The sequence below is a fragment of the Aotus nancymaae genome, unplaced genomic scaffold, assembly GCF_030222135.1.
Source record: "Aotus nancymaae isolate 86718 unplaced genomic scaffold, 86718_ANA_hifiasm-v0.15.2.pri h1tg000006l, whole genome shotgun sequence".
NCBI classification, from domain to species: Eukaryota; Metazoa; Chordata; class Mammalia; order Primates; family Aotidae; genus Aotus; species Aotus nancymaae.
Genome location: NW_026988417.1, coordinates 41,339,967 through 41,359,162, shown reverse-complemented (window position 1 = coordinate 41,359,162; position 19,196 = coordinate 41,339,967). Strand labels below are relative to the sequence as shown.

The 19,196-nt window shown below is 37.0% G+C and overlaps 1 protein-coding gene across 9 annotated transcripts in view; it reads left to right on the top strand.

The window, feature by feature from the left end:
- Positions 1-19,196, top strand: part of ATP8A1 (ATPase phospholipid transporting 8A1) — a 241,625-nt gene that overhangs the window by 43,238 nt on the left and 179,191 nt on the right. For all 9 annotated transcript variants that reach the window (XM_064366745.1, XM_012474960.2, XM_012474964.2 and 6 more), the window contains exon 6: positions 15,248-15,288. In XM_064366745.1, coding sequence (XP_064222815.1) covers positions 15,248-15,288 — 41 coding nt within the window. The remainder of the gene's footprint in view (positions 1-15,247; positions 15,289-19,196) is intronic.

Genomic DNA, 19,196 nt, shown 5'->3' with positions numbered 1-19,196 from the left:
TCTGTATAGTGCATGGCATTGTGGCATGGCCTTTTTTTGGATGGGACTCATTTTGATACAGGCAAAAGCAGAATGATCTTTAATACAAGCAAATTGGCCATCATGCTCTAAGTTTTTTTTTTTTTTTCAATGCCCAGGAATGTGAGAAACAGATGTCTTGGCTCATCTCTGAGTTTGCCCCATTTGAGAATTTCATCTCTGAAGTTCTCTGATGTGGTGAGGATCAGTGATGTTTGCCAACATTATCTGGTATTTAAGAAGACTATTTTTACACTGCTGATATTTCTATGGAGCCCTATCAAAATTCCCTGCTTCTTTTTCACCACCTCCCACGAAAGGCATTATATGCTGATTTTTAATACATTTAAGGAAGATATATTTACTAATTAACCCAATTTGCAAAATAGTGAGATTATTTTATTATATAACACATAAGAAAATATAAGGTGAGAACTTCAACTTACAATTTATGAAGAGCGTATAACATATTTGTTGAAATGGGCACATGAAAAAACATGTAAAAGTGCAAAGAGATGATCTGTGTGGAAGGTGAAGGATTTGGACTACATGATCTCAGTTCTCTTCAGATTTTTGTGGCAAATCACGGTTCCTATGTCAATGCTATAGAAATTGGTAAGGAAAGAAAATTGTGATGTATCTTGAGCTAGACCTTGAATTTTAGGAGGACATGGGATGAACAGAGAGGAACAGAGAAGACATTTTTATGTGTGCGTTGAGTGGGAAAGGAGAAGAAGGGTTTTTTCTGAACAGTAAGGAAGAAGACTCTAGGACGGCTTTGCTGAACCATTATTAGACTGCCAGGTGCAACAAGGAGATTCATATCTTGATGCACCTGGCAGGGAAACAAACACATGATTCAAAAGGTAGGCTGGAGTTGAATTCTATAGGGTCTTGAATGCTAAGCCAAGGGGATTCCAACATTTCTTGTGGATACTGAGTATCTGTTGAAGGTTTATGAGCCAAAACGAGACAGACTGAATATGTGGGTTAAAGATGGAAGGCAGAATGAACTAGAGTAAAGGACTGTTAGAAGTCTGGGACAGAGCTACTCCAGGAGTTTAGTTGTGAAGGGATAACCACAGGAATTGAAAGGGAAAAATCTAGATGTTTCAAGCCTGGTATTTTTTGACAATATGCAGTTTTTGCATTTATTGCTGTATTGCTCAGAATATTCAGTAACAGCTTTTGAAACAGAAGTACATACATGCTTTTCCAACCCGTAATGTATATTGTAGCAGAGGGCTTCTATGTTCAGTGACTGGCAATTACTGATTTTCAAGCCTTGGCTCAAGAAGTCAACATAGTACAGTTGAGTGTGGTCATCATAGCTGTGATGACTTTGAGCTACCACACAGGTGCTCCACCCTTCTGGGTACTTACCTATCTCCAAAAAAAATTCCTTTGTCTGTCATTCAGGTAAAATTTTATTTCTTGATTATCCATCTTGGTTCATCAGTCCCCTTCATAGATTAACAGGATTGGCCCTATGGATAAAAAGGAGAATAGGCAAGTGAAAGGGAAGACTTCTATAATAAAGGTATATAAAACTCAATTCAAAAATAAAATATTAGGGCTTAGCTATAAAAGCCATTTTAGTCAACAGAATACACTGCGTATCTCTCGGTTTCTCATCCTAAGATTCAACCAATTGAAGATCAAAAATAGGAAAAAATAAAAATAACAATTAGGCTGGGCACAGTGGCTCACACCTGTAATCCCATCTGTAATCCCAGCACTTTGGGAGGCCAAGGTGGGTGAATCGCCTGAGGTCAGGAGTTCGAGACCAGCCTGGCCAACAGGGCAAAACCCCACCTCTACTAAAAATGCAAAAATTAGCTGGGCATGGTAGCACACACCTGTAATCCCAGCTACTCGGGGAGGCTGTGGTAGGAGAATCACTTGAACCTAGGAGGCGAAGTTTGCAGTGAGCCAAGATCATGCCACTGCACGACAGAGCAAGACTCCATCTCAAAAAAAAAAAAAAAATTAGAAAGTACAGTCCTCCCTAAATATCCATGAGGGATTAGTTCCAGGACCTCCCATGGATACAAAAATCCATAGATGCTCAAGTCCCTTAAATAAACTGGTGTAGTATTTGCATATAACCTACACATATCCTTTCATATGCTTTCACAGATTAAAAAAAGAAGCAACAATAAAAAAATACAAATTTAAAAATATAGTATAACAACTGTTTACATAGCTATTTACATATTTACTATTTACATTATATTAGATCTTATAAGTAATCTAGAGATGATTTAAAGCATATGAAAGGATATGTCTAGGTTATATGCAAATACTACACCAGTTTATTTAAGGGACTTGAGCATCTATGGATTTTTATATCCATGGGAGGTTCTGGAACTAATCCCTCATGGATATTGAGGGAGGACTGTACTTTCTTTCAGACTGTATGAGGTAAGTCCTGTATCCAAGAAATTATGGCTTTTATGTTGGTAGTTGAATTTGTTTCCTAAGAGAATCATACCTTTTTGTTTTTCCCTTTGCCTTCTTTGAGTGTTGGTCTTCTTTGTTTGGCAGTTGATAGGAGATAACAAAAATGTTCGAGTAGGATACTGTTTGCTGTCAGATAATTCAAATTGCTTAACATGAAAGCCATCTGTTATTAGATCAGAATGAAATTCAATTTGATTTTCTGAATTGAGGCAGAAGTGGGTGTATAGGAGTGGGAAGGGAGGAGTATTTTTGACAGGTAATTAATTTTTGATGGACAGTAAAGCATCCAACTCAAATTTTCATTTTGTCAGTGTTTATCAAGTCCATATAATGTGTAAGAGGACATTTTTTCCTCAGTCAAATATTAACCCTTTTGTATTCACAGATAAATGAATGTTTCCTTTTTACATGAGGCATCAGAGGGTAAAACTCATTCCTTGGCAACTTCAGAAATATAAACTTGCCATTTTCTTTCCAACATTTTAAACCATTTAACTGAAAACTGGTACCTATTCCATGCCTCATTTTCATTGATAAAGTAACTCAATCAGGAATTGAATTATGGAGCTGAGACTTAACTCACAACCTCACAATTGTTAACACTACTTTTGGAAACAAGCCATTTCTTGACCCAGAGATATATAAGTTGGTTTGATTGATGATTCAGTGACCTGACAAATATAAAATTGTGTATTGTTTTCCAAAAACCTAATTGCAGAGGAAGGACAGAGTAGATTGACTCTCAGAAGTCCAGGGATGTGAGTGAGTCTTAGTGAGTTTTATGGTCCACCCCTTCCAGGGCATTGTGGCTGCTTCTCTTTTCTCCAGTATTTTTGTTATGTGATGGTTTGTGCATATTAGATAGAAACACTGTAGAAGGACAGTCCAACTCTTACTTAGCTTTGTGTTCACAGTAGCTCCCAGACCAGGGTCCTGACTTAGCAGGTGCTCTCTATGGGCATGGTAATTGATCAAGTAAATGAACCACTCTCTGGATAAATACTTGAGTATAGGTAATAAAGGAAGAAGACAGACTGGAAATGAAAGAAGCCTTCCTGAAAACTCATTATTTGGAGTGCAAATAAGATGACAAGCAGTATTTTCATAACACTGTGTCCCAAACTGTCACAGTCACTGATAAATCCAAATATAGCAGAAATTCTTGCCACTTTTTTACCTTCTCTGTCAAAGTCATTATATTATCATTTAACCCTTGCTTCACCTTCTGTAAACACAATATTTTGTCTGCTTATCACTTCTGTTACTCAAAGCACTGCCATATTCAGAATGCCCTCATTTGCCTTGTATCTAACCTTTCTTTCATTTCCTCTGATCTCTTCTGTCGATATTTGAACTCAGATTTTGGCACAGCCTCCTCCATGTTTCTACACACACATGAGAGGCCATCTCTCATTGTTTTCTCTGAACTGAGTTGTTCTGCCAAATGTATCTCTGCAGAAATTTATAAATTATAAATTTATAATTGTTATTATAATATAAAAATTGAAGCCAATTCCCATATGAATTTATTGTGGTGGTTGAGCTAGTTTTTATTTTAACTGGTAAAAAGTTGCTGTCATTTTTTAATGGAATGCTGTGATGTCTAGCTTGCCAGTATTTCAGGTGGAATGACAGTTTCATCTAAAATCACAACATGGAGGCCTAGGAAAGGATAGAGTTCAGGTGCAAACTGAGGTATTTGGGAAAACTTTTAAATGCTTCCTAATGAGTAAATTTGCTTTTTTAAAACCCCAGTTTTATTCCCTGGTGGATGGTCTGCATACATTCTGCATATGAGAATGTATGGGAGATAGAGCTGCCATCTCTGGCACCCCATTGATCAACTGGTTTGATACTAGAGTTGAATGAAGGCTACATTGTTTAATATTGTACCTTATTTTATTATGATAGTAAGCATTAGATTAGAGTAAGTCTTTATTTAATACAGCAGTTTTGTTCTGTTTTAATTATTTAGAAAAGGGCACATGAAATTCTTTTAAACTAGGGGCATAGCTAAAAATAATAAATCTACTCATACTCACCTATATCTTCCTTCCCCAGAGCTACATCAATCAGCCTTTCCTGAATGGAGTTGAGTGAGTGATGGCTGATAGCCACTAACAAAGCTACTTCCCTGCAGGGCACATAGTTGCTTATCTCCCACAGGAAACCATTTCACCTTTAAAGTCCTTTGTGAAAAAGGTGTTGAGTTGGTGTGGATTGAATGTGTTTCAGGTTCTTAAGCATGAAATGATCCACTAGCAGGGCAGAGTTCATCTGGTTCAATTCATTCAGGGGTGTATTATGTTAAGGGACTTAAAATAGCAACATCTTTCTGCGTGCTGAAAAAGAGAGTATTGCTCCTTTTTTGTCTCTCTGGAGGTACCCCCACATCTGATCCATTCAGTAGACCTGAACATATACTCTGCCATGTGTGTGTTGGCTTACCTGTAAATGATTTTTAGAAAGTAGTGTTCCCATGATCCTAGGGACTTAAAATTGAGCATATTTATGCCCTAAGTAATTTCAGACATCTATAAGATTTTTAATATTTTCAGTTTATCAGAAAGATCTTAGTATTATACAAATACTAAGATCTAACAATTGAACTGATTAGATGTCTTCAGCAGTAGCTCTGGATGGAGAGGAGATATTATTTATGGAGAAAGACAGCCCTGGGTTGTCTTTGATTTTTAAAAGTTGCACACAAAGGAGCAAAACCCATTGAGGATATTTGGGAAGCTGGTTAAAGTGAGAAGACTGATTTTAGGATTTGCTTTGACTTTGCTCTTCACTTTATTCTTGTATGTGCATACTTCACTCACAGTGTGTTTTATTTTTAAATTTAAACCAGGTGGTTTGCTTTCATGGGAATTTTTCTCCTGATTTTGCCAGACCCAAATAAGTTACATTAACATATTTTCTGGGAAAAATGGGTGTGATTCAAAGTTGGAACATTTGTTATTTTACTTCGGAAAGTCATTATTGAACACCTTTTCTGTATAGTACCCTGTGCAGAAAATGCAGAGAGAAGCCAATCATGCTCGCCATACAGGAAGTTATAATCTGGTAGGGAAGATAAGATGCAGACTGATACAATTCCAGGTAAAAAAAAAAATGTAACAAGGGCCGAATGAGAGATGTAGCGATTCCAAAATACCATCTGAGGGGTTCATGAAGTAAGAGTGGAACTTTGGTTAGCAGAGATGAGGGTGGCAGCTGGGAGTGATAGGGTGAAAGGACTAACATGAGCATTTCTGTGGAAGTGGGAAGACGTGAGATGTACTCTGGAAATAGCAAATAGTCTATTGAGGCAGGGCATAGAATACATGTCATGAGATGATGGGAGCAGGGACAGGAAGGTAAGTCAGGGTCATTTTTTGGAGTCTTTTAAAAACCAGGGTGAGGAACTTGGATGGAATTCTGAAAAATATGGATTGGTTTCCTCTTCTACTTTTGAAAGAATTTGACAGCTGTATGGAGAGGTAGTAGGGAGAGGCACAGAGAGACTGATTTTCTTATTGAGGAGGAGGACAGGCTATGTCAATTAGAAGACAAAGGAAAGCACACAGTGGATAGATTCAACTGGACATAGCAACAGAGAGACACCCAGTCAAATACCAAGTGCTGCTAAATCAAAAGAATACCAGGACTGAGACACCCACTAAACCCAGCATTTAAAAGAAGTCACCGTTGTTCATTGTTCTTAACTAGAGAGTAGTTGTGGAGCTCTGAAAACTGAAGCCAGATTGGAAGGAATTGTGGAATGACTGACGGGTGAAGCTGTGGAGGGAGATTTTTCTTTCAAAGAATTTCTCAGTTAAAGAGGAAAAAGTGAGGGACTCATGACTGTGGGCAGGAATAAAAGAAAACATTTTGAGAATACGGTATTGCTGGTCCTTGTACTCCCATCACATTGTGCCTCTGATATTGATGTTTCACAAGCCATTGGTTCTCAAATATGATTGTGCATCAGAATCCCCTGGAGCATTTGTTAAAACACAGATTGCTGGGACTCACACCTAGAGTTTCTGTGGGCCTGGAGTGGGACCCCAGAGTTTCATTTTTAAACTCTCAGTGACACTGCTGGTGAGGGGTCATACTTTTAGTACAGCTCATTTCAAGGTCGTGTGAATGAGTTGATAGAAGTAGTACCAACCAATTCGACATCAATATATGTATTATTATATGTATTACATGGTGGAAAGAGGAATTTAGGGAGTTTCCATTGTCTTTTGTGTCAGTAGACACTAATGGTTCAGCGAAGCACCTAGCGGTTTAATGTAACATTTATAGGCAGGTTTCTACAGAAGACTCTTCTTGTGCCATGTCAGTTTGTGCCACATTGAAGCTTTTGCCCTAAAGTTGTCTTTGGAAGTAAGGGTCTATATAGTGAAGAAAATAATGCTTTAATGTTGACATGTTGGCTTTTGCCCAGGTCAAAGCCACAGTCTCAGCTATACTGCAGTCCTTCTTGATGACCTCAAATTTCTCTTAAATGCTGACTCAGAGAGAGAAATTGGAACACACTACATTTTCTGTGGTTTTTCTGTTCTTCTATGACAACGGTAGTGCCCATTGTCTTTTGGATGACTTGCCTCTTTTTATCCACTTAAAAATGATAGGCCGGGCGCAGCAGCTTATGCCTGTTATCCCAGCACTTTGGGAGGCCGAGGCGGGTGGATCACGAGGTGAGGAGTTCGAGACCAGCCTGACCAACATGGTGAAACCCTGTCTCTACTAAAAATACAAAAATTAGCTGGGCGTGGTGGCGCACGCCTGTAATTCCAGCTACTCTGGAGGCTGCGGCAGGAGAATCGCTTGAACCTGGGAAGTGGAGGTTGCAGTGAGCCGAGATTGCGCCACTGCACTCCAACCTGGGCAACAAAACAAGACTTCGTCTCAGAAAAAAAAAAAAAGAAAGAAAGAGAGAAATGATATTATTGCCCAGGTAGGGCACCCCAGTGACACTTTCGGCAGTGGCCCCAGTGGTAGACCATTCTGATTAGGGTGATGGGTGGGTGGCAGGCTTCTCTCAGAGAAGCTGGTGTTAGAGTATAAGTGAGCACCTGCACCTGTGCAATATTTGATTGAGTCCTGAGAAACTGGCCACTTCCTCCAGGGCCTTTGATTGAGGAATTTGGGATGTACTCTAACAGAATGTTTTCATTTCAAAAAAGAAACCTATGACAACAAAGCTGTTACCTTGTATCCTGCTAAGTAAAAATAAGTTACATTTTAGGTAATTGTTTAGTCTGAGCTGTCCCATGGCAGGACTGTCAGACTAATTAGGCTGCTTGAAAACTATAGCAGGTGTGTTTGGGTTGGAACTGGGAAGAGGTGATGGAGGAGTTTTGCATTTAAAACAATGAGCTGTCAAAGCACCATACCACCGGCCATTCTGACAGTCCTGTCATAACTTACTCCTACTTCCCTTCACCAGCCTTCTTTAATCATCTCCTCCAGGCTCACCTTCTTAACTCTTTCCACTTATTAGAGGAAAATCATCTTCCTAAATGAAGGTTATTTGAAGGAACACAGTCATCTCCTTGTTGAAATCTAATCCGGTTAAATTGTGACTGGTTTCTTAAACACATTCTAACCGTGCAAAATTACTTTGGCCTTGGCTTTGTAATGTGAAGTTTACTTAATTCTCTACTGAAATGAATATATTTTTTAAAAAAAAAGAAAGAAAAGAAAAAAAAAAACTCTAGGATCAGAATAGCAGCTCAGTTACTTTTGGCCCAACAACCCTAAATGCTCATCACAGGCTCCGGCATTGTTTCCTGCTTTCTCTAGACTTAGGTTACTGCTGGGTCAGAGGAGGTCAATGATTTAAAAATAGCTAGATTGCTAATTCAGTCACTGGCATAATACATATGGTAGTGTTTATTTTCATTGTTCTAAGGACATGGTGTTTAAGAAAGATAACAATGAATTATAGGATTGACTTGTTTCCTTGGCCAGTATTCAAGTCTTGATTTGTATGGAAACTTTTTTTTATGTTGTGAACAGATTTTTAACTTCACTACCAAAGTATACTCATCTATATTCCAAGATGAGTTTAGTCTCAGGTTTGTGTATTTCCTTTCTTCATTTCTGTGTTCTGGTTTTGTGTTTCAAGAACAAAATGGGGATGGGTTAGAATTACGTCTTCATTTCTAAGGAGTCTACCAGCACTGCAGATGGCGCAGGCCAAGCAGCAAGTGTGGAGCAACAAGGTTTTGTAATACTTTCAAAGAAATGTTACTCTATTTAGTTACGAATCCAACTCAGTGTAGGGATGTAAAGGTATATGATAAAGGTATACTTTGATTAATCCAGACCACTACTGCCTTCAGAATAAATATCAAATGCTCATCAGATTGACAAAATTCAAGGAATTGATAAGTTTGTACTTGTCTCAGTTTATAGTCAGTGGAAATTTATACATTGCTGGTAAAAGTGTGGAGTGCTGTAGATCCTTAGGTAAGTAATATGTTTGTATGTGATAAAATTACAAACTCAAATGCCCTGGAGTCAGCAATGTTCTTTGGGGCATTCTCTCTCATAGTATACAATCATGTGAATATATTTCGTTGCTGTGGTAGTAGAAAAAAATAGAAGTCAGAGTTTGCACCGGGAGAATAGTTGAATGCTTTATGATGCAGCTGTGTGGAAAGTTGAGTTGTCTCACACAGGGTGAGGACAGCTCTGTGCCTGTCTCTAGGACACCTGGAAGTGTGATGCTGAACACTGCCTAGGATAAGGATGAGACGGACTAGCTGGTGATTTATAATGTGCTGTTTAAGGTTTGAAACTCCCCTGTAGCCACCCAAGACTAGCTTCTCTACTTAGTTTAAGCATTTAGAGATTGATGGCTAACTAGTTTAACTGGCTAAGAGGGTAGGAAAGATCCTACTGGAGACTTTCTCCTGGGCTTTCCTAAAATTAAGATTTTACATACATACCACGGAACTTCAAAGTCCTTGTTGAGGGTGAAAGAGAAGGGATCCTGGGGAGCCGTGCCTGTCAGTCTCCCAGGATTCTGATACTTTTCTGGGTTTTCATTTTCCTGCTGTACCCTATCCTTTGTCTTGAGTAAAAAGTCTGCTTAATTATCCAGCCCATTGTAATTGATACATCTATGCCATGGGGTATTTTCCAAAAATGAGTTAAATATCTCTGCTTTTCATTAAAGTATTTATGACATGTTGAGTGGAAAAGCAATTGGCAGAGAAATTTTAAAAGACAGAGAAAAGAAGAATGTCCATGTTTGTCTAGAGAAAGGTGTGCAAGGATTCATCAGTTAGTATTCCTTACTGTGAGAAAGTGACCTTGAGAAGAGGAACGTCGGCTTTCACCTTGTATGCATACCTGTCTCTCTGGAAACATGTATTGATTTTGTCATTTGGTAGAAAACATTGAATATTTAAAAGTTTCTTAGATGTGTAAATTTGGGTAATATGCCACATTTTTCTAAGTCTTTCTCCAATAATGGGATTGAGAGGGAACATTTGGGTGGAGAGGAGAATGCACTGTTTGGCTGGAGACAAAGATTTGCAAAAGGTCGGTTGGAGAAAGGAGGTAAATAAGTTTGAACCTGGAGAGAAAATTGATCAGAACAAGGTTGAGGGAAAATGAGCATGTATAGAAGATGGAGGCATCAAGCAGATTTGGAGGAGGACAGCAGAAGTGCAACAGATTTGGAGGCGGCTTTCCATGTAAGTGCCACTGGCTTCCACTCTCCGTTATTAAGACTCCCTGGCATCATCTGTTGGATCTGAGAAACCTGTTGTGACACTTCCCATGTGTTAAGCAGAGCCCAGTAAAGTGGATCAGGGCTATTTTTACATGTGAACTAACAAACATCTGCAAAGTCACAGCATACTGAGGCGGGCTAGATTAAATTACAGAGCTGGAACAGGGGGCCCTGAGCTGATGTCAGAGAACAGTTTGTGTTAGTGCCTGTGAGGGTTATATAACCATTTCTAACTGCTTGCACTGAAAATTGGTTTAGTCACTTATAAAACTGAGAAATCTATTTTAAGCAAATGTTTAAATAGTTCATTGGCATCTTTTCAGGTAGCTATTTTTTAATTCAGTTATAGTTCACATACCATAGAATTCAGCGTGTTAAAGGATACAGTTCAGTGGTGTTTAGTGCATTCACAAGGTTATGCACCAATCATTGCAGCCTTAATTCCAGAACATTTTCATCACTTCAAAAAGAAACCCTACACATGTAAGCAGTCTGTCTGCTGTCTTTCTGTATCTTGCTTGCTTTCTTGCTTTCTGCCTTTATTCCTTTCTTCCTTTCTTTCGCCCCTTGCAATCACTAACCTACCTTTTGTCTCTGTGGATTTGTGTGTTTTGGCATCTTATGTACATGGAATCATACAGTATGTGGCCCTTTGTGTCTGGCTTCTTTCACTTAGCATATCTGTGATTCATTCATGTTGTTGTATCGGTCCTTACATTCTTTGTACAGCAAAATAACATTCCATTTAATGGACATACCACATTTTTTTATCCATTCATCAATTGATAGACATTTGGGTTGTTTCTACTCTTTGGCTATTATGAATAATGTTTCGTTGAACATTCATATGCAAGTTTTGTGTGAACATATGTTTTTCATTCTCTTGGGTATACACCTCCTAGTAGAATTTCTGGGTCTATGCTAACTGTGCTTAACTTTTTGAGAAACTGCCAACATATTTTCCTATATAACTATTTATTAAATGTCATGTGCATGTTATTTTTAACATGAGCCCTACTAGGTAGTAGAGTTCTGTCTTTGGTAAGTCTATAACTGTTACAACGGTTTTATATGATCTTATAACAGATAAGAATATTAATGGATTCAGCATTCCACCCAGCTAGTACTTAGCACCTTTATGTCAGTGTGTGCTATGTGATAACACTGGAACAGTAACAGTGCGTATAATAGAGAAGGTTTCTTTTGTCATGGATCTTACAATCTGGGGGAAGACACAGCCCTGAAATAATCCTATTTAATTAAATATACAGTAAGACTGTGATGCTGTGGTAAGTGCTCTAAAGGAAAAGTGCATGGAGCTCATTTAGATTTGGGGGTGAGGAGGAAGGACTGGGTGTCAACACAATGTAACCCGAGAAAGTGCTGTTAGAGCTGAGATCCAGAAGGTGTGTGTATGAGTTAACTAGGTGAGGATGGAGGGAAAGAGCATTCTAGGCACAGAAGCATGTGCAAAAGATTTGAGGCAGCAGAGACCATGGTGCTCTCACTACAGAGGGCATAAGGGAGGGTGTGGCGGGAGTGGCAAGAGGTGATGATGGAAAAGAGGCAAGAACTGCTTCATAAAAGGCCTTGTAAGTGTTTGGATTTATTTATGAGCTTAGGGAAGCCAATTGAGGAGTTCTGAGCAAGGATTGACTCAATCTTACTTGTGCTTATGGACTGGTACATAATAATATGTAACTATTACATATATGTAAAATCATCATAGATAATCCTTATAGCTACATTGTAGAAACTGAATTTGAAAGAGATTAAGAATGAATGCAGGAAACTATCCTGAGGCTATTACAGACATCCAGTTGGGAGGTAGTTCCTTGAACTAGGGGTGCTGATATTGGTGATGATGGAGAAGATTTAAAAATATTGGCAGATTTTGAGATGCGTAAGGCATAAAATCAACAGAACGTTTTTAGTGGTAAAAATTATTCCAGATTTTCAAAGGCATTTTTCTACAAGAAAGAGTTTTAAAAAGGGATAAACAGGAAAGCATATGAGCATAATAAAACTGCCAAAAATCATAATGCAGCATTGTTAACAAAGAGAAAGTAAGTTGCTTTGCAAATATTGCTACAGAAACAACAAAACAAAGGTTCAAACAACTATACTAAAACAAATAAGTGCATGTAACAAAATTACAGGATGACAAGGTCACTGTACAAAAACTTAATGCATTTCTAAATACTGCCAATGACTGGAAAATAGAATAAAAAAATAACCCTTGTGATATGAAGAGAAAAATAAAATAACAAGAATCAAATCTAGTAAAAGGCCCATCACTGAAAACTACAAAACATATCCAAGAAAAATTAAGACGTAAATAAATGGAGAAAGATAGCTTGTCCATGTATTGGAAAACTTGAGACCCAAATGAAATTCCAGGAGATAGTATGTTCTCTGGAACTTAGTCCTCCTGAAGTCTTAATCCTCATGTCAAATATCTTGATTTTAGAAACATTGGACACTGATTGTTTAAAAAAAAAAAAACTAAGTATTACAATTGGGAGAAGTACTAATATGAGATAGGATCAGAAGGAAATAAATGGCAATAAAGAGCTCTAAATACTATTGACTAGTTTTTTATAAATTAATCCGAACTTACAGCACAGTCATTCTGTGTCAGTTGAACTTGGGTGTAGTTGATTTAAACAGGACTTTACCATCTCTCTTTGTTACCATCTCTCTTATTAAATTGTGACCACTGGGTTACATGATTAAAGGGGAGTGTGCTCTCATTTATTCTTTTTTTCTTTTGCTTTTTCTTTCTTTCTTTTCTTTTCTTTTCTTTTTTTTTTTTTTTTTTTTGAGACAGAATCTCACTGTGTTGCCCAGGCTGGAGTGCAATCTCAGCTCACTGCAACCTCTGCCTCCCAGGTTCAAGTAATTATCCTGCCTCAGCCTCCTGAGTAGCTGGGACTACAGGTGTGTGCCACCATGCCTGGCTAATTTTTTTTGGTATTTTTTAATAGAGCCAGGGTTTCACCATGTTGGCCAGGCTGGTCTCAAACTCCTGACCTCAGGTGATCTGCTTGCCTCAGCCTCCCAAAGCCACTGTGCCTGGCCCTCATTTATTCTTTATGCTTTGTTACAACTGATTTTGAGGAAAATACTGTTGGACTCTAGCAGAGACAGCACCTCTTGCTTTTCTACCAGAGGCTTTTTTGACTCTGGGTCAGATGCTCCAAACCCTACTGCTCCATGAGCAACATAGAGCCAGGGGATTTAGTCCTGGGATCAGTTTGGGTGAGCTCTGCAGGCATTAGAGTTTTGTGTTTCGGGATACAGGGATCAATTTTAGGTTCCTGTGCTTTAGGTCCGTGGTCTGTACCTGTGTACGTACTGTAAAAATTGGCACTTTAACTTGTTCATACAATTAAGATAGTATACCAGAAATACTTTTAGTTCTTTAGCTTAGGATGATTATTATTTTATAAATTAATGGAGTTGATTCACCAAAATGCACTGTGAGATATTCATTTTATAACCATCTGAATGTCCTATATGCCAAAAGTGCTGCAAGTATAAGAAATAAAAGAAATGGCTAAGACACAATGCATGTGTTCGGGGAATTTAGAAACATGTAAAGATAATTCAGTTAAATAGTTTATATTGTGATACTGATTTCAAGACATTTTTGTTTGTAATTAATATTAAATTTGCTATTCAACATTTTGGGGATTATTACCATTGTGTTATTTTTAGAGGGTTCAGGCTTCATCGTTCCCAACATCAAAAGAAACTGAATCAAATATTTTTGTGCCAAAAACTTGTTCATTTTCAAATATTTACTGAGTAGCTTTGTGCCAGGTACTGTGCTATTTCCAGGGAATATAATGTTAAATATTAAATGCTTTCCCCTCGTGGAATTTACGTCTGGATAATTTGTTGATGGGTCTTGACATATTTCTGTCCTTAAGTACTAAGTGCTGTGCCATCTACTTCACATACTCTTATCCTGTTTTATATTTTTATTATCATTTTCTACTGTTTATTAGCATATTCAGTGTTACAGCACAGATATATTACAGGAAAAAAATGTCTACTGGATAACCCTACTGATGTGAAGCAGTAGTGAAACCCCAAGAAATACCTTCCCCCTCGCCCCCATCATAATTTAATAGTACCCTCCTCTTTTGGCTTTTTTCTTTTTTTTTTTTTTCTCCCAGAAAACCAAATATAGAAAATTTGGGTTTTTAGGGCTGGGCGCAGTGGTTCACACCTGTAACCCCAGCACCTTGGGAGGCTGAGGCAGCAGATCACTTGAAGATCAGGAGTTTGGGACCAGCCTGGCCAACATGCTGAAACCCTGTCTTTACTAAAAATACAAAACAAAACAAAAATTAGCCAGGCATGGTGACACATGCCTATAGTCCCAGCTACTTGGGAGGCTGAGGCAGGAGAATGGCTTGAACCCAGAAGGCGGAGGTTGCAATGAGCAGGATTGTGCTGTTGCACTCCAGCCTGGGCCACAGAGTGAGACTCCGTCTCAAAAAAAAAGAGAAAAGAAAATTTGGGTGTTTTTTTTTTTTCTTTTGCATTACTATAAACCTAAAGGTGCAAATTCTTTCTCTATTGGCTTTATCTGTTACATTTTTACCAAATTATTAGAAAGCTATTATTCTGTGCTTGTGATTCTTTTTTTAAACATTGCTACTGTTGTAACATCTGAAATGTTTTTAAGCTTGTCACTTCCATTTTCACATCATTTTTGTGGCTTTCTCTTCCAGCTGAGCCCCATAGTTCCTCTGGGTGCTGAAGAAAGCCCTTGGTAACACCAGTGAGATTGCCCTCTGTTAGTGATATGAGAGCTAAAATATATGTTGGCTGTTTCTAATTATTTGTGTAATTTTACATACTCTTGCTATCATAATTAGATTTTTGACCTATAAAAATTGCTACTAGTTATTTTGACTGAAGCCATTCATTTAAAATGATTATTTCATCAGAAATGGCCTTTTCATAGTAAAAAAAAAAAGTTCTTTAAAATGTCACCTTTTCTCTTTCCAGTTTTGAGAAATGGTGCTTGGGAAATTGTCCACTGGGAAAAGGTATGCATTAATTTTTATTTTGTTCTAGAAAACAAATGCACAGAGGTGTACTCTAGTAGATGTAATTGTTTTGTATAATATAAGCAAATGTCAATAATTCTATAAAAGCTATTTAGTAATATAAATATGCATGGAGTCTTCAGTTAGTCACATATATTTAATATTTCTGCTATATTCTAGAAAGACTTATTTTGAAAAGTAATATCTAGAACTTTTTGTTTTTTTATAGTATATTTTGAGTACTGTTTTCATAGATTTTATTTAACCGTGAACTGTTTTGTGCTGTAATTTTTTGCTTTAATCATCTACTGTCCAAGTAAAAATAAGAATTTGAGTTCTGATATTTTACTTCTGCATATTTTACTTCAAAATTATATAGTGAGACTAATTACATTTGCTTACCACTAATTCCTTTAAGACAAAAATCTTACAAATTAAGCATTGTCCTCTAATGAAGTCAGTTCTATAGCATCAAAGGTTAATTTGCTTATAGGATCTCTAACATGGAAGTTAGTGGGTTGAGTCATAATTTAACAAATGTCATTCAGGTGTTCAATTTTTTTCAGACTTTCCTTTCAAAAGGTAAGCAATTATTACTAGTTCTCCCTTAGTTCTGGAAGAAGATTTAAAATCTAGTCATCCACAAATGAATAGCTTTGGTAACAGACGTTTTTGAGGCTGAGCTACTCTTCTCAGGGCACTTGATTTCCTGGGATTGCCAGGACACTAGAGGTGTATCTCACAGGACAATAACTTTGCTAGGACGATAGAAGTGTAAACAGCAGTTTATTTGCACTCCGGTACTTCCCAGCTGGCTTAAGTCCACGCCTTTGATTCTACCTTGTCATGGTCACGGTCACCTTCTATTTCTGCAGGAGATACCTTGTACCCCCCAATTAAAAATTAATTAAACTTTTGTTCATTTTCAGTCAGTGGCTAGAATAGAAACTGGCATCTCTTTCATATGCTTGAAATTTTACCCCTATTTTTTCTTTGGTTTTTGACATAAGAGCAACAAAGAGGAAAATATCTTGGTTGTGCTTTATTTACTTCTGTGATAGGAATCTTTTTTTATAAGAACAGAATAAAAAAACAAAAATGTTAAAAACAGTTTCAAAATAAGTTTTTTTAATACTCTTTTCTGGCACCTATGGATTTAAACATTTTAGAAAGAAGACAGGTAGGATATAATCAAGTATAAGTTGAATTTTACTATAATATTATTTTACCTAGGGTTGTCAGTATAGTTAACATAAATATGCATGCTGATAAATAACCTAGGCTGCTTGCTCAGAAAATAAAAAACAGAAAGTCGGGAGATAATCATGTCACTCTAAACCTTTAAAATGTCTTATTTTCCTAATAAACAATCATTATTTCAAGATTGTGCTAACCTACCTGCACGGTGGTAACTCTTACTTTTCCTATTTTTGACAGACAAAAAAACTAAGTTACCAGCCAGAATTACCCATAATAATAGCATTTTCAGTCGTCTCGCAGCAGTGGCACACCTAACCGAAGCATCCCATTTTGAGATAGAGGACAGAATTTAAAGTATTGCCAAAAGTCATCCAGCCCAAAAGAGCTGAAGTTATTTAATAATTAGAATTGTAGAAGTAATTAGAATCACTAAAAGTTGGCTCAGTGAGGAAATCATGATAAATCTTCAAAAATCAACAGCATTCTTATGTTGGCAGTATCAAGTTAGAGAATAAAGTGAAGAAGAGGTCTCATTCCCAGTGGCCTATGGGATGCCCACAAATAAATTTAATGTATGTGTATGACCTTTGTAGAGAAAGCATCCAAACTTTCGATATTAAATATCAATACAAATTTACAAATATGTCATATTCCTGGAAGAATTAAAAATAAAATATTACTTGTTCCAAATTATGAAGTAATATGATTCCAGGGAAATTATATTTTCCTCAAGAATTGACTAAATTATTCATCTGATTTGCAAAAATAAACAAGAAAGTAGGATATATTTTGGGAAAATGAACAGTATGCAAAGATTAAAAGTGAAATAGAGAGTCAAAGTTATTAAAATACTGTGGATTGTTTGCAAAAATAGACATTGATGAGTGGAATAACATGGAACAGATTTAAATAGTATAGAATAAAATATAGTATCCTGAAATAAAACCCATTTAAAATTTGAAAGAGGCAACAATTATTTTAAAAGTATTGTCACAGATTAGCAATTTTAAGAAATATTTTTTGAATATTTAGTTTATATCTAAGTCACAACCTATGCTAAAATAAATTTCAACTGACTAAAAGTTAAATGTTAAAACATAGTTTTAAGAAAACATACAAATAGAATAAAGTCTTTAATAAATATTTGAAGAAGAGCAATATCTCAAAATCTATGGAATTAGATTATATAAATTTTTTAACTAATACACAACAAAAACCTCCCCAAATAAGTAGGCAGGCTATGTGAAATATTTGCACCAAATATGACAAATTGTTAAGATCATTGTTATATAAATAAGAAAACTTGGCCGGGCGCGGTGGCTCAAGCCTGTAATCCCAGCACTTTGGGAGGCCGAGGCGGGTGGATCACAAGGTCAAGAGATCGAGACCATCCTGGTCAACATGGTGAAACCCCGTCTCTACTAATACAGAAAATTAGCTGGGCACGGTGGCGCGTGCCTGTAATCCCAGCTACTCAGGAGGCTGAGGCAGGAGAATTGCCTGAACCCAGGAGACAGAGGTTGCCGTGAGCCGAGATCGCGCCATTGCACTCCAGCCTGGGTAACAAGAGCGAAACTCTGTCTCCAAAAAAAAAACAAAAAAAAAAAACAAATAAATAAGAAAACTTGACAGTAAACCAGGAGAAATATAATAATCAACCAGATTCAGTATAATAGTCAACCTAATAAAAGTTGCATAACCATATTGAAGTTTCATTTACTACCTATTCCATAAATAAAAACCAACTTGCGTTTCAGATGTTTTATTGTTATGAAATATTTTATTTACATACTGTTGTGAATGAGCAGTTTGGCTATTTATATCAAGAACTGTAAAAAGGGAATTCTGGAAATTTATCCCAAGAAAAGAATCATAAAGTAGAGTATCTCCATGTGTATGAAAACGTTTATTGTAGTTTTATTTACTTATAATAGTGAAAAACTAGAAAATATGGAAATGCAACAATAGGGAAAGTTTTATAAATTATGGCATTTTATACTCTTGTATATTTTGTGACAAGTAAAATCTGTTATGTCACGTGGTATAGCAACACAGAAAAAAATTATACTATTCATTTGACCAAGTATTTATTGAGTGCATATGCCAAGCAGTGAGCTTAGAGCAGCAAGAAAGACAAATAAGGGTTCCTGTGTCGTAAGATACAATCACAGGTGAAAAAAACAGTGCTGTGTACACTGAGATACTGGCTTTGTAAATCATTTATTGAACAAGTGGACAGGCACAAAAGCAGCCTTATTTGTTGGGATAATAAGATTGTGAGGCAGGTCTTTTCATTGGCTTATATAATACTTTGTGCAATTAAAAATAAAATCAATAAACCAAAACCAAGGATGTCATCTACATGCCAAGGTAATATGATAGACCTTAGTGTGAATGGGCTTTACTTCAGGGCTCTTTCTCTGCATTTCTAAATGTGTGGCTACTGTGGTTGCTTTTAAATGGTCCTCAAAGGACCTACAAATTTGCCTAGCGTACAATCATTCACAGCTGGGCAGACTTCAGCTCTCAGATATTAACGGTTTATCTCTCCAGTTACTGCCCTGAAACCTTCTCCCTGTAGCAAAAGGTTAACTTGCAGGTACATAATTTTAAAAGAAAGTATTGTAATTACAAAGCCCTACACAAGGAACTACATTGTGACTTCTGAACTGTAAGCTGCTGGCTTCATTGCCTTTTACCCAGATTAT